Source organism: Phodopus roborovskii, unplaced genomic scaffold (genome assembly GCF_943737965.1).
Source record: "Phodopus roborovskii unplaced genomic scaffold, PHOROB, whole genome shotgun sequence".
Lineage (NCBI taxonomy): Eukaryota > Metazoa > Chordata > Mammalia > Rodentia > Cricetidae > Phodopus > Phodopus roborovskii.
In genome coordinates this window covers 49,578,631-49,593,255 of record NW_026126407.1, presented here as the reverse complement: position 1 = coordinate 49,593,255, position 14,625 = coordinate 49,578,631, and the positions used below count along the sequence as shown (strand labels likewise).

The 14,625-nt window shown below is 51.2% G+C and overlaps 2 protein-coding genes across 4 annotated transcripts; both read right to left on the bottom strand.

Moving 5' to 3' along the window:
- Positions 1–58: 58 nt before the first annotated feature.
- On the bottom strand, positions 59–9,231 carry Amdhd2 (amidohydrolase domain containing 2). Of its 3 annotated transcripts, XM_051181253.1 has the most exons (12): positions 9,112–9,231; positions 8,699–8,835; positions 8,481–8,620; positions 7,732–7,782; positions 3,112–3,166; positions 2,783–2,995; positions 2,617–2,705; positions 2,391–2,535; positions 2,213–2,320; positions 2,000–2,068; positions 1,048–1,149; positions 59–313 (listed from the first exon to the last, which is right to left on the bottom strand). In XM_051181253.1, the coding sequence occupies exons 1-12, from the start codon at positions 9,192–9,194 to the stop codon at positions 225–227; spliced, it is 1,281 nt and encodes a 426-aa protein (XP_051037210.1). In that variant the 5' UTR covers positions 9,195–9,231; the 3' UTR covers positions 59–224. The 3 variants fall into 3 exon arrangements, with proteins under 3 accessions (XP_051037210.1, XP_051037211.1, XP_051037212.1); XM_051181254.1 differs by lacking the exon at positions 7,732–7,782; XM_051181255.1 differs by lacking the exons at positions 7,732–7,782; positions 8,481–8,620; positions 8,699–8,835; positions 9,112–9,231 and adding an exon at positions 3,391–3,604.
- A 343-nt stretch (positions 9,232–9,574) lies between these two features.
- Positions 9,575–14,625, bottom strand: Atp6v0c (ATPase H+ transporting V0 subunit c). Its single transcript, XM_051181252.1, has 3 exons — positions 14,384–14,625; positions 10,212–10,395; positions 9,575–10,121 (listed from the first exon to the last, which is right to left on the bottom strand). The coding sequence occupies exons 1-3, from the start codon at positions 14,460–14,462 to the stop codon at positions 9,917–9,919; spliced, it is 468 nt and encodes a 155-aa protein (XP_051037209.1). The 5' UTR covers positions 14,463–14,625; the 3' UTR covers positions 9,575–9,916.

The window sequence follows — 14,625 nt, the reverse complement described above, 5'->3', positions numbered from 1 at the left end:
CAATGGACACCAGCAGCCCTGCTGAACGTAAGATAGCTCAAAGCACAACTCAGACAAGGCAAGTCCTGGTGTCTGTATTTATGCCTCTTCAGTGCAGTGATGAGGATCCATATGAGACCTTGGACAAGACTTCCAGCTTGCCCCTTGGAGACCAGCTCCCTGGACTGCCTGGCCTGTCAGTGTCCAGCTGGAGCCAAGTGTCCTCTCCAGCCAAGATCCTCAAGTCACGGCCCAGCTTCCTCTGCCTTCCACACCAGTTCACCCGAGATGTAAGTGGCCTGGACATGGAGGGTGTCATCGAGCACCACAAAGTCTGCGGCAGAACCAAAAGATGAGAGGAAACATAGTAGGGCCACCCATATCCCCTAGTGTGGAGTCATCCTTCACAACTGAGCTCAGTGGCAATACTGAGGCCCAAAAACATGATTGGGACTGGTGGAAGAGCTGGAAGCAAGAGCATCAACTCATCAGCTGGGCACAAATAATCCCTGTAACCCTGACCTGGCCTGATCTCAGGTGCCAGAAACCAATGTGATAGACAGCACACGCCAACAATCCTAGAACTCAGGAGGCGGAGTCAGGAAGATTACCATGAATTTGAAGATAGCCTGATCTACACAGTGGGTTGCAGGCCAGCCAGGGCTACATAAGACCCTGTCTTAAAACAAAAGCATACAAAAGGGCCAACCAGGAGATAGCAGAGTGGGGAAAAGTGCTTGCCACTTGCAAGTTGTCCTCTGACCTCTACAGGTGAGTTATGGTACACACAAAAAATAAAAGTCTACAGTAAAAAAGAAAAAAAAGAACAAAAAGAGTCTACGGTGGGAATGGACCCCAAGGAGCAGGGACAGATAAGAACCCCCCCACCCACCCCTTGAAGCCAGGCATTGGTGGATTGGTGGTGCACGCCTTTAATCCCAGCACTCGGGAGGCAGAAAACAGGTGGATCTCTGTGAGTTTGAAAGTAGCCTCCAAAGCCACAGAGAAATCCTGCCCCAAGAAAACAAAAAACAAAGAACCCCCACCCCCACCCCCTTGAGACCTCACCTGCATCAGCACCAAAGTCCAGGCTCCCCTTGGTCTTCTCGAGCCCTAGCAACTGGGCAGGGTGGAGGGATGCAGCTTCCAGAGCCGACTCCACACTACAGCCTGTTCAGGAACACACTGTGGTGAGCATCCACAGTCCTTCCTACAAGCAGCTCCAAAGCCTCAGGAAAGGCCTTGGACTCTGCAACAGCTTAGGAAGGACCCTCATTTTCCCTAGCTTTGAGAGATACTGCTCATAACTCTCTTCCCCAGCCCACTCATCATCCCAGCTCTACAGGAAACCTATCCTCTCAACAACTAGACATGGGCATTAGAGTGTGTTCACTGTTTATGGTCATAGACCCTCCTGCCTACTTCGAGCAAAGAAGTCATACCTGAGCCCACCATGTCACCAATCTGGCTCCCACTGATCCAGCTGCCAAAAGGGACCCTAACCTGAGGCCCAGTGACTACATTCACTTTATTGTATCACTTCTTGCCAGGATACAGTTATCTCCTATGTCCTAGGCCATCCCTAGCCTATTTGCTCTAACATTGCACACATTCAGAATGACAATCTTGAGATGCTGACAGATATTTGGGAGCAGAACCTGCCCCAAGCCCCAGAATGTCACTTTCACTCCATCCCATGAATAATGCCCCTGCAGATTCCCATTATTCCATGGGTCTAAGCCTAGGCCCTTCTGTGAGCAATGTGACCCTGATCCTCCATGAGGTCACAGCTTCACACATCCTGGCTCTAGTGACTGACTGTTCACTATCATTCCATAGTCTGAACTCTATTTGGGAGTGACCATGGTCATTTCCATCTGCTAGAAGTCACATTTTTCCATCTCCCAGCTTACAGGTAGTTAGAGGCTGTCAGCACAGACTCCAATTTCCCTACCTCCATTTTAGCTTTCCCCAGATATAGCCGCTGCCTTCAGACACCTAAGAACACCAGCCCACTGACCTGTGGCTTGCAGGAAATGCCGGATGCAGACATCCATGGGGGCTATGCTGCCACACAGTGTCTTGGTGCCTTGAGATCAGAAAGGCCAGGATTGGAGGAGGGAGTTTCTGTGGGCCTAGAAGGCCCCATGGACAAAAAGGGCATACCCAAGTTCCACCCCACTCAAGGAAGGAGCCAAGAGACTATACATATGTTGGTACAGGAGTCACTCACCTGCAATGCAGGCTATTAGCCCATTCACCTCCACCTCCTGCTGTCCCAGAGTATGGCGGCCATTGCCCAAGCCCAGAGCAGGGACAGCATCAGTGACCAGCACCAGCCCTAGGGAAGGAGGTGGTTCAGGACCTGGCCAGCTATTATCCTACTTGTCCTACTCTGTTCAGCTACTCACCCTGGGGATGGGCCCGGTGAGCAATTCGTAGAGCTGCAGGGTTAGTGTGTATGCCATCAGCAATCATCCCATAGAAGATGCAGTGGCCTGGGGGCAGCTGGTCACTGGTGAGAAGCCCTACTATGCCTGGGTCACGGTGGTGGAACTAAGCAGGGTAGAAGGAATAACTGAGTGACAGTAGTATCCGCTGAGTTCCCTTCCACCCAGGAGTAGGGGTGACACTCACAGGCAACATGGCATTGAAGAGGTGGGTGATGAAGGTGGCCCCATTTTGCACTGCTACTTCTGCAGTCCCCAGGTCAGCCACTGAATGCCCTGCATGAGGGACTTAAGATCAGCTTCTGCAGCAGCTGAGAGCCTTGAGCAGGCAACCCCAACAGGTGGCCTCTCACCTAGAGACACACAGATGCCTTGGGCTGTCAACGCCTGGATCACTTCATGGCTCCGGTTTAACTCAGGGGCAAGTGTCACAATTCGGACGTTGTCCAGGGCCCCATATGTGGCCAGCACATCATGAAAAGCATTGTCTTCAAAGGAGCGGAGGTAAGCCTCAGGGTGTGCACCCCGCTTCTCCCTGCTGATGAACGGGCCCTCCAAGTGCACCCCTGAGGGAAGGGACAAGGGCGGTTCTAGTAGACATTTCCACCTAGCAGTCCCACCCCAGTCCATCAAACCTGGACCCCTTCCCAACTGGGCATTTTCAAACAAGTTAACCACTCACCAAGGACCCCCGCCCCATGGGGACCTCCACTCTTCACAGGGATCTGAGGAAGGACCTAAAGGGAACCAGCTGTTAAAATCCTGCCCCCGCCCCCAGCTCAGCACCCAGAGCACACAGCTCAACCAAGGTCAGATCTTCAGGTCAGGGTTTGAGACTCTGGCCCACCAGCCCAGCCCAGCCCAGCCCCACTGTCCTTCCCACTGGTGCTGGGAGATGGATGAAGGCCCCCCAGTGGTCAGGAACAGGAAGAAATGGCAACAGGAATACTTGATAACCTACCCTGAGGACCAGGAGGTGAATGAAAGCATCCCCAGGCCACAGAAGCATGAGTGGGGGTGGAGGCACCAAGGGCTGCTCCAACCTGCTCTGGCCTTCAAAGTGCCTTCTGCCAAACAGCCAGGACATAGTGGTCAAAGCCCTGAAAAAATGACTGCAGGCTCCCTAAGCTGTAGGACAATGAAGCAGGGATGGGGGTGGCAGGAGGAAGGCAGGGCAGAAGCAGAGGGCTGGAGGTTGGGGAGCTTGGTGCACATGGGGACAGGGCTCAGCACCACAGCCCAGCCCATTCTGATCAGGAAGTTCACAGCCTCAGGAAAGAGTGACCAGCACTAACTTGGTCTTGGAGATAACCAAGTATAGCCATAACCCTCTTTCCAGACCCTTCAGCTATGAAAAGTCCCTGGACAAAACAGTGATACCCTCCCTCAGAATTACTCCTTCCCAATACATATAAAGGACATTAAAGACCCTTAAACTGCCAGGAGGTGGTAGTTCACACCTTTAATTCCAGCACTTGCGAGGCAGGAACAGGAGGATCTCTGTGAGTTTGAGGCCAGCCTGGTCTACAGATGGAGTTCCAGGACAGGCTCCAAAGCTACAGAGAAACCCTGTCTTGAAAAAACAAAACAAAACAAAAAACCAAAAGAGACCATTAAACTAGGTATGGGACACACCTACAATCCCAAGGACTTGGCAGGCAGAGGCAGGAAAGCAGGCCAGGCTCAGCTACATAAGTTCAAGGCTAACCTAGAATACATAATGCACTGCCTCAAATTAACCAAACCAAACCCACACTTAAATCTGAGGACAAAGAATGAGAGAAGGGCAGATTCTGAGAAACAAATAGGTAGACTCTGGACATATCTCGGTTGGAGAGGACTCAGGAACCTCAGACCTCACAGACACTGGTGCTGTGAGAAATGGGCTGAGGACAGGACTGGTGCAGGGCTTCAGTAGAGCAAGCAAGCTGGAATACAAATATTGAGAAGTTTATGTCCTAAAGGTTCTCATAATAGTTCCCTCTAAACAAAACAAGACTCTTCCTAGAGGACTGCACACCCAGGGGTACCCCACAAAGCTCCCCTCGAAGGGCAGGTGTTCCTTGTGGCCTGCTAGTGCCATCCACTAACAGCCCACACTGAGTTCCTCAAGGAGCAGAGGAAGGAACACTAATAAGATGACCAAGCCAGCAGAGAGAAGATGCCAATATAGGACACAGGAAAAAGTCAGCATTGATACCCTTGGACAATGAGGCCTTATACCAATGAAGCCAGAACAGCATGTCAGAGGGCAACATTCGCTCTTCCAAACTCAAAGGAATGCAAGAATCCCATGGAATGAACTCCAAGATAGAAGTTGAGGAAACGTCTAGAAAGTCATGCCAAGAAGAAAGATGAGAAAAAATGAGAATAGACCTGGAAAGTCTAATAGTAGACAAGTGGACCTCCCATAGAGTGACAGTGAAATGGGAAAACAGTCACCAAGGAAACAATTCAATAGAAGTTTAGAAAGCCTTAAGCTGGAGCATGGCTCAGCGGTTAAGAGCACTCACTGGTTATTCTTCCAGAAGTTCTGAGTTCAATACCCAGCAACCATATGGTGGCTTACAATCATCTGAAATGAGACCTGGCACCCTCTTTAGGCATGCAGGCACACAAACATTGTGTACATAATAAATAAATCTTTTAAAAAAAAAAGTTTTGAGCTGAACTTCCCATTATGTCTAGTAGGCAGCAAAATGGATAGACAAGGCATGACAGCATGAGATGTCAGATCCAGGTGACATCTTATGAGCCTCTAGAGAGGGAAAATAGTCCCCACAAAGGATCAAGGAATAAAGTCGGTGGCTTCCTACTTCTTAGCTACAACATGAGGAGTCTAAAGACAGTAGACACAGGCCAGGCATGGTGTCACACTCCTTCAGTCCCAACCAGAGAAAGGAAGGATCTCTGTGAGTTCAATGCCAACCTGGTCTACATGGAGAGTTCAAGAACAGCCAGGACCAGAGACACAGCACTGCTCTTATCATTCAAGGGAAGCTATGTGCAGTAGTGTCTATCTGTTGTCCCATACTCAGGAGATCACTTCTTAGCTACAACATGAGGAGGCTAAAGACAGTAGACACAGGCCAGGCATGGTGTCACACTCCTTCAGTCCCAGCCAGAGAAAGGCAGGATCTCTGTGAGTTCAAGGCCAACCTGGTCTACATGGAGAGTCCAAGAACAGAGACCAAGGGTTTGAGACCAGTATATAATATAGCAAGACCCCTCAGGAAATGTGCAGCTGTGTACATCCAAGTAGTTTTGGGCTGGGAGATGTAGCACACTGGCAGAGCACTTGGCTTAGCATGTACAATGTCCCGGGTCCAATCCTTAGCACCACAAATACCTTTATGAGTGCCTGCATATGTGTTTGTAAGCTACATGCATGACCCCTGTGCCTGTAGAGACCAAGAAGGAGTAACAAATCCCCTGGAACTCGAATTACAGGTAGTTAACCTGTGCCAGCCCCAAACACAAATTTTCTAACAACACCTCTAACCAAAACCATGGATAAAGAGAATAAAGGTATAGCTACAAGTGGTGCATGCCTTTAATCCCAGCACTAGGAGACAGAAGCAAGCTGATTTCTGGGTTCCAGGCTATTGTGATCTACATAGTGGGTTCCAGGACAGCAAGGACTACCCAGAGAGACTCTGTCTCAAAAACAAACAAAAGAGAATAAAGGCAGGGTTAGAGAGATGGCTCAGTGATTAAGAGCATGTACTGTTTTGCAGCAGAGGGCTGGGTTCAGTTCTCAGTACCTACATGGGGTGGTTCACACCATCTGTAACTCCGGCTCCAGGGGAATCTGATGCCCTTAGGCTCTGAGGGCACCTGCACTCACACGTCTGTACTTGTGTGCAGACACACATACCTACACATAATGGAAAGTGATGAACCATCAGAGCAGCAGCACTGCCGCCCACAGGTGCCTCAGCAGCTTCAAGAACAAGCAAGCTAGGCAGGATAGTGGGCCCAGTCTCAGCTATGAAGTGAATTGATCAGGATATATTAAGTCTTCGACTCAAAAAAAGGAAGGGTGAAATGGCTCAGTGGGCAAAGGCACTCGCTGCCAAGCCACCTGATGACCTGAGTTCAGTTCCCAGGGTCCACATGACGGAAGGAGAGCACAGAGTGCCACTTGCATTCCATGGAGTGCATAAATGCACGTGGATGTACACACAGTCACTATTTCCTAGAAGAGGAACGACACTTTGAACGACAAAGTGAAGAGTGCACAGCAAAGAGGACGGGATAAACCAGGCTGGAGGGGAAGGGAGTGAAGGCATGGGCAGGGCAGCAGACACTGCTGACCCTCAGTTGCCTGACCTTCAGCAGCCAACAGATTTGAAGCAAAAAACAATGCCATCAGATCTGTCTTGAAACACAGCTAGAAGAGAAAACCTTAGGAAAAAAGTGGGCAGTTCTGATGAACTGAACCTTCATGCAGGATCCTGAGCAGTACCTGGACAAGTGGATAAGCCCCTCATTGAGAAGGGACCCTGGAGGAAATCAGAGAACACAGTAGGGGGAAAGGTTTGATGGTAGAGTCTCCTGGTTTCTAATACAATGGGATGTTACGTTTTTATACTCAGAGCTGCCCACTGTGCTCTGCCATCACTTCCTACCTGCCTCCCAAGGCCTTCATTCTAAGTGTTTTCCAAGGTCCATGGACACAGTAAGGTGCCAGAAAGAAAACTTTAGGAATATCAGCCACTACTCCTACTGAGGGAAAGCCATGGCCTTGCACCATGTCTGTCAAACTTGTTGCAAGAGGGGAAGCTCAGTGGTGTGAAGGAGCATGGGGCAGTGCTAACAGAACAAGGTCTTCCTGGAAGAGCTTGGGAGAGGGGATACCTGGAGCTGCTGCAATGTGCCTGGGGGGAAGAGAAGCAGCTCAACTGCTGGGAGGGGAATGTGGTAGTGAAGGGGGTACATCCTGATACCTGTCACCTAGAAAGGTTACCCTGGCAATACCCAGAGTCTGTGAGATCAGCACAGAGAACCAAGTACCTATGGACAATAGGTTGCCCATTTGACGGTGAGGTGGGGAAGCTGTGGGAAACTTCCAGAAAGATATATCTAGTTAACATTCAAAGAATGCTTAAAATGTGTCAAGCACCCACTGATTGTTCTCACTCTAGGCTTAAAGGAATTGAGGCTCAGAAGTGAGTAAAGTTGTCCCAAGTCTTCCAAGGGTTGCAAGTCAAGAGGCCAAAGCGAAGCCTATGGAAGCAAGGGCATAGCCCACAATCAATACCCATGGCTTCCTACATACATCCTACATGTGTTTACATACCCAGAAAGAGAACCACAGGCAATCACACACTTCCTGATCCCATAATGGATCCTGTACTGGAAGAAATATTGGCTGAGGCAACTGACAGCAGAACAGAAAGAATCCATTCAAGTGTGGTTAACAGAGTTAATTTACTAAACTCATCAATTGCATTACATTGCATAAGAGAATACCACAATTTAAAGCAAAAGTTCAGGACTAAGGGATAAATGGGTAGAATACACACAAACTGCTCTTAACCGGTGCTGAAGACAACAACCTAAACTAGCTGAGTTAAAACTGGGAAACCTGTGGGAAAGCCTTCACATGAAAATCGGATCAAAGACAACATAGCTTCTAGACAGAAGGGGAAGGGGTGGGAAGCAGGGCTGTTGCCGGTACATTGGAAGAGCAGCTCTTTCTGAACTGCTTCTTCATGTGAGTCACATAATACAGGCAGGTTAGGGAGGAAGAGCCTGACTAGAGACAATGGCTGTGGCAGAATTCCAGGCAACCTTAATTCAGGAGGTCCAGAGGCTGCCAACAGGGCATTGGGAGGGTGTGGCAGATGAGAATTGTGACAGAAAAAGTGGCAACTGCACTGGCAGCTGCAGAGATCAGGCAGGGCACAACTGAACAACAGAGAGGAAGATTCCCTCACAACAAAGTGGAGGGAGGCTAGAGGTGAGGCCTCAATTCAGATGAAGGAAATGCTACTACCTCTGCGGAAAGGGGTCCCTTTGCTCAGGGGCAGGGCAGCCTCATCTCACCTTGTGATAAATCTCTGGTGGGGAAGTGACCAGGGTGGGACAGAAGGAGGTGACACCGTGGGCCAGGATCCTCTGGGCCACTAGGGCAATCCCAGAACCCACGTCCTTCGTGGCCTTGGAGAAGTCAACACCAAATCCACCTGTGGCCACAGAAAACAAGGGGTAGCACAATGCTCAGAGCTCCTCCCCTGGGTTCCCTGGCCCAAGCCAGGCCGCACCGTTCATCTGCACATCGATAAAGCCCGGCGCCAGGATGCAGCCTCCGCAGTCCCGCTGCTCATCAGCCATGCGCCTCTCCTCAAAAAACAGCTTCTCTGGGTCCAGGATGCGGCCCCCGCGCACCCATAGATCCTCCCTGAGGGCAGAGCAGTCGGCACTTGGGTCACCATCGGGTCCTGGAACCAACCCCTAGTTCTATCTCACTCCCGGCTTGTCCCTGCACCCCCACTATTCTACTTGGTCGCCAGCCACACACCCGGATAGTCCTGCCCTCCACATTCTTGAGTTTCCACACCCGACCCAGCCCCGCCAATGTTAATGCTTAGGCCTTACATTCGCCCGATCCCTACACCCCACACTGCAGTATCACCAGTCCTACACCAAGCCAAACCCCTCACCACGCAGCCCAGACCTGAGCAGCGTGCCGCCGCGCAGGATGCGGCAGTTGGTGAACTGGCGCACTGGAGCCCCCGCCGCACGCTGCCCTCTACGCATCGTGAGTCGTGCTGAACCCAACAAGCTTTGGGGACAAACGGCCAGCGTCTAGTCCAACGGTAACCGGAAGGCAGGGAAGGGCCATACCATGTGACTCTTAACAGATTGTGCTATCACGTGGCCACCAATCACACGTGACCAAGGGCCACGTGACACAGTCAGCCCTCCCACAGAACCGCCAGAACACAAGCTTGTCACGTCTGAAAACTTTTATTGGACACAGCTGGGAGCCAGCACACACTCCACCCTTTACCCTGGCTGTCCAGGGCTGGGGGAGGGTGGCTCCATCCAAGGAGTCTCAGCAACAGGAACCCCACAAGGCAACACTTTACTAATGATTACTATATAGTTGGGAGACAGAGCTGCTCCATAGACGCATGAATAGCTCAAATCTTTTATAAATAAACATCCAGTGAAGAGAAAAATGACAACTCTAATTCATCCTTATACACAGAGCACTCTAGGGCGATGGGTGGGGTAGCCAGAGGCTGACATCCTCAGTGGTCAGGGGCCTGGATGGGAGATGAGTGGGCCCAGATGTCCACAGCACGGGGCAGCAGGGGCCAGGCGGGGGCAACAGACAATGGGCACTAGGACACTGCGCATTTACAAGACCAACTACTGAGGGGACAGCTGCCCGTGCATGTGTGTCAGGCTGTTCGTTCTGGAATGAGGAGGGGTGGCCTTTACATCCTATCCTGTGAATTGATGGTGGAAAAGGTCTACTTTGTGGAGAGAATTAGGGCTACGATGAGACCGTAGAGGCCAAGCACCTCCGCGAAGATGAGGATCAGGATCATGCCCACGAACAGTCGTGGCTGCTGGGCAGTGCCCCGAACACCAGCATCCCCGACGATGCCAATGGCAAAGCCAGCAGCCAGGCCACTCAGCCCCACACTCAGGCCAGCACCCAGCTGAAGAAAACTCCTGGGAAGAGAAGATATACAGGCTGTCAGCAATCTGCTTATCCACAGGAAAATGATATACTTCACCTGACAGGACAGGCCTTGTGCTCACCTGTAGAGGGTGATGCCATCAGTCAGGGAGTTAGCGATGAGTACTGCCACCACCAGGCCATAGATGGCGATGATCCCAGCCATCACCACTGGGATGATGGACTTCATGATCAGCTCTGGCCTCATGACCGACATAGCAGCGATGCCCGTGCCACTCTTGGCTGTGCCATAGGCAGCTCCCATGGCTGTGGAGGGAGAGATGAAGTGAGTCCAGGACAGCATGGAAGCTGCCCGGGGAGTTTTTCTGCACACTGGAAAGGATCCCCAAGTTGCCACCCCCTAGAGGAACTGAAGGCAGCGGCCAGGCAGAGCCCCCAAGAGACTAAGCATCACTGCAGACACTTCTCCTTGCCTCCCACCCCACTTCTGCCTGCAGTAGTTCTCGTGGTTATTGGGAGCTCCTGGTTTGCTGTGAAACCAGCCTTTGTTCCACAGCACTCCTCTAGCTTGTGACCTCTGGCAAAACAGTCACATGGAAAAGACACAGATGGGCCACAGAAACCCTTGCTTGAGACTCTGGGCATCTGTCACACACCCTGGATCCCAGGCACTTCCAGCACAGAACTCTCTCTCAGCTGCCTTAGAGGCCAGTCCCAGGGTCAGTCAGTCTCTGCCTGCGGTGGGGCCTTCAAGCCTTCCAAAACAGAACAGTAGGGTCACCTGTCCCTTCTGAAGCTGTTCCCCGACTCCAACCCCCCCCCCCCCAGGAGATGCTGCCTTCCTTTTTCCCGTCCTATGCCCAGGTCTTGAACTCTATTTTTTCTCATTTCTGCCTCTTGTTTCCCAGACCCTATAAGAACTATTGAGCTACTTATACAGGTGACATAGGCAGCCTCCAAACTGCCTCTGCCCAGGGCACCCATGACATGGCTAGTCTGGAAACAGTAGTCTACAACCTGATGCACAGAAAACACAGGCCAGAGGTAAAGAGGACACAAACAACCCCAGCCACTCTACATAATTCATTGATCTCACTGGACCACAAATACTCCTGTGTGCCCAGTGCTGAGTAGGGCAAAGGTTAGAAGGGATCTCTGCCTCCTCAGAGCTCAGGGAACAGCAAGAAGACAGGACAGTGACTCAGCCAGGGTGGTGGTGGCGCACGACTTTAATCCCAGCACTAGGGAAACAGAGGCAGGTGGATCTCTGTGAGTTCGAGACCAGACTGGTGTACAAGAGTTAGCTGTAGGACAACCTCCAAAAAAAGAAGACAGTGACTCAACACATTAACACATCCAATAAGGAAAGAGAACAGGGAGTAGGGAAGCTACATACACCAAGGGGAGAAGGGTCTGAAAAAGGATCATGGAATAGAGAGATGACAAGGTAAGCAGCAGAGCAAAGGAAAACCAGGCTAAGAACAAGATTCTTGCCAGCACATTCAGGCACGAAGCAAGATAGTTTTAGATGAGATTACCCGGAAGAGTCAGGGACTAGACACACAACTTGTATCCTCTTTAGCACCCTTGGATGCCCAGACACTACCTGACAAAGACTTGCATCACCTTAGGTTTCAAGTCCTGGATCCATTTCAAGATTATTTTCTAGGACCCTATTGCAAGCCGAAGTCCATGCTCAGCTTCATCACAGTGCAGGTGAGTGGCCCGAGGGCTCCCACTCCTGAGGACATGGCACTAAACGTTGAGAACACAGGTTGCCATGTGGTACTGTGAAGGTAGGGACTGAACACAATACATTCTGCTCCCCTAGAGGTGGGTCTTTGAAAAAGGCAAGGAGTTGAGTTGGTTCTTCCCAGAGTACAGTAAGTAGATCATGGGGCTGAAGGATGGGTGGTAAGAAGAGAGATGATGAGAAACAGGGACGCCACCAGGGACTAAGGTAACAGGACATAAAAATTAGCCCAGGCCCAGACGGTAGCAGGTATCTAGAAGGTCAAGCTTGATAGGCTGCATAAGGGAGACCTTCTGACAAATACCAATGCAATGGGGCAGAGAGAGCAGTGTCTGGAGGCACTTCCAGGACATACAGGGGGAAGTCACAGAGAAGAAGCAACTGGCAGTTTCATGGAGAACATGATGAAGAAAGAACCAACAGGATATTTGTCACAAGAAAAAAAGGGAAGCTAAAAAATGTGAGCAGGGAACAGAGGCCTCAAAATGTGTACAGATCTAATTTAGTTAAAACACAATGATCTTTAAACTTGGTTCGTTATGTCTAAGAGAGGCCCATGGGCCAGTCTCTACGTAAGAGACTAAGTAAGCTTCGAGTCTTCCTAGCAGCAACACCAGAGACCGGAGAGATTTCTTTAGGTAGTGTCAAGACAAAGACATGCTATAAAATAGCCAGTTTGGGAAGAAAAAATAAAATTAAAAGGTGATTCATCTGACCAAGTGAGAGGCTCACTCCCAGAGGACTGTGAGAAGCTTGTGTGAAGGAATGCAACTGTCAGCATGTAGGTTTCAGTCCCCAGAAGCTAGGGTCAGGAAGGAAAAGCCTAGACCAGCAATACCCAGTTTTCAATAGTGCAGAGACACCTGTTGGCCAGATTTGGCACATGCAAGGTCTTGATAGAACAGGTTTAAGAAAATGGGTGCAGAAAAAGAAATCTGGACAAATTCAGAGTTGCAGAAGCCATCGGGATAGTCAGAATATGAGCTCCATATGGTCAGGGATATTGTTTTGTTCACTGATGTTCCCCCAATATCTGTAAGAACTCAAAGAAGATTTTCTGAATTAATGTATGAATGAGTGACAACCACAAAAAGCAACCACAGGTGACCAAAATAGGGGAGCCTATGGACATATTCTGGGGCAAAAAACAGAAGGAATGCTTGGTAACCTTGTCTAAGGAGCCCTAAAGTGTGGGAAGAACAGGCATGGTCTTAGAGGAGGAAAGAAGTCTAGACCACATCTCCCACCACAAATGATCCCTTAAGCTAATGATGTGGGGAGAGCAGGGCTCTCTTAGCAGCACCTGACAGGCCTGGGCAGGGGAGGTCACTAAAACAGACAAACCCCCACACCAATCTGCACTTTATAGGTAGGCGTTTACAGTCAACAGACACTGTTTGGAGTTCAAACTCTCCATGTACCTGCACAGAGGGCCAGCCTCTCCATGTGCCAGATAGGGTGGGGCAGGGTGAGGTCACTTAAGCCAGACCTTCCAGAGGAGGTCCAGACCAGGCCAGACCAGTCCCTGGGGCTGTGACTTACCTCCCTCAATCCCACATTCTTGGGTCTGGCCCAAAGCCTTTTCTCCCAGGAAGGCCAATTTTCACTAAATTTGACACCGTAGAACTGTCAAGGCCCAACTTCAAAAGCAAGGTGCCGTCAAGAACCTTGCCAGGTTTTTCTTTCTGAGCAAGGAAGCATCTCCCAGTTCCAGCCCCTCACCCCCTTAAAAGAGGAAGGTCATTTGTTCACTCATCCATTCATTGGGGCCAGGACTGAAGATCAAAGACCTAATCACGTAAATGCTAACACTCTAAGGCCACCATCTCATCCACCTCAAAGCACAGATTTTCAGCACGCATCCACTCCAATGCTCCTTCCTAAACCAATCCCAATTCATAGTCTCTAACCCGAGTCCTTGCAGGTTCCCAGGACCAACCCCTCAGCCCAGTTTTCCCAACCAACCCACACCGATGACAGAACTATTGGGAAACCGAGACAAGTCTCAACCGGAAACACCTGCCTCACCCAGGGTACAGACCCACCTGACCCCCAGCTGCTGGGCCGCCATGAATGCGGGGCTTATGGACCTTAGTGGGGACAGAGACTCCGGTACTGGGCCCGCCGCAGCCTACGGACTGGCGCCTTTCAAGATGTGATGTCACACCTGTCCGCAGGATGCGGGATGCGGAGCAGGCGCAGGAGAGGGCACAGGATAGCGCACCGCCCCCCGCGCCCCCACCCCACCCTCATTCCTACTTCCCGGGGCTAAAATGGCAGCCACACCACCTCCCCACCCCCGCACAAACCAGGATCGGCTGGCAGGCTGATAGAACCCGCACCCAGATTAAGTCCTCAAGCCCTGTGCTCCACACATTCCACTGTCCCCGCCGCCAAGGGGCTGACCCCCACCCGCAAGATCCGACACCCACATAGCTGGGGATGACGTCAGAGTGACGTCACGTTCGGCCCCCAGTGAGCAGCGGGCTCGAGTCCCCGCACCACTTCGGCACCTCCTGCTCCTCCTGCTGCGATGCTCACCGCTGAAGATCATGGCGGACGAAGCGCCTACGACAGCGAAAAACGCAGCATATTCGGGGCTGTTCTTGATGTCAGCCATGTCTGCAGGCGGGAATAGGGCAAGCTCAGCCGGCGGCGGGGGTAGGACGGCGAGAGAGCGAGCGGGCAAGCGAGCGAAAATCCCCGAGGCGGCTGATGCGAAGGCGACCCCGCCAGTCAGCCGCTGCGCTCTAAATACCAGCACCGCAGAGCAAGATGGCGGC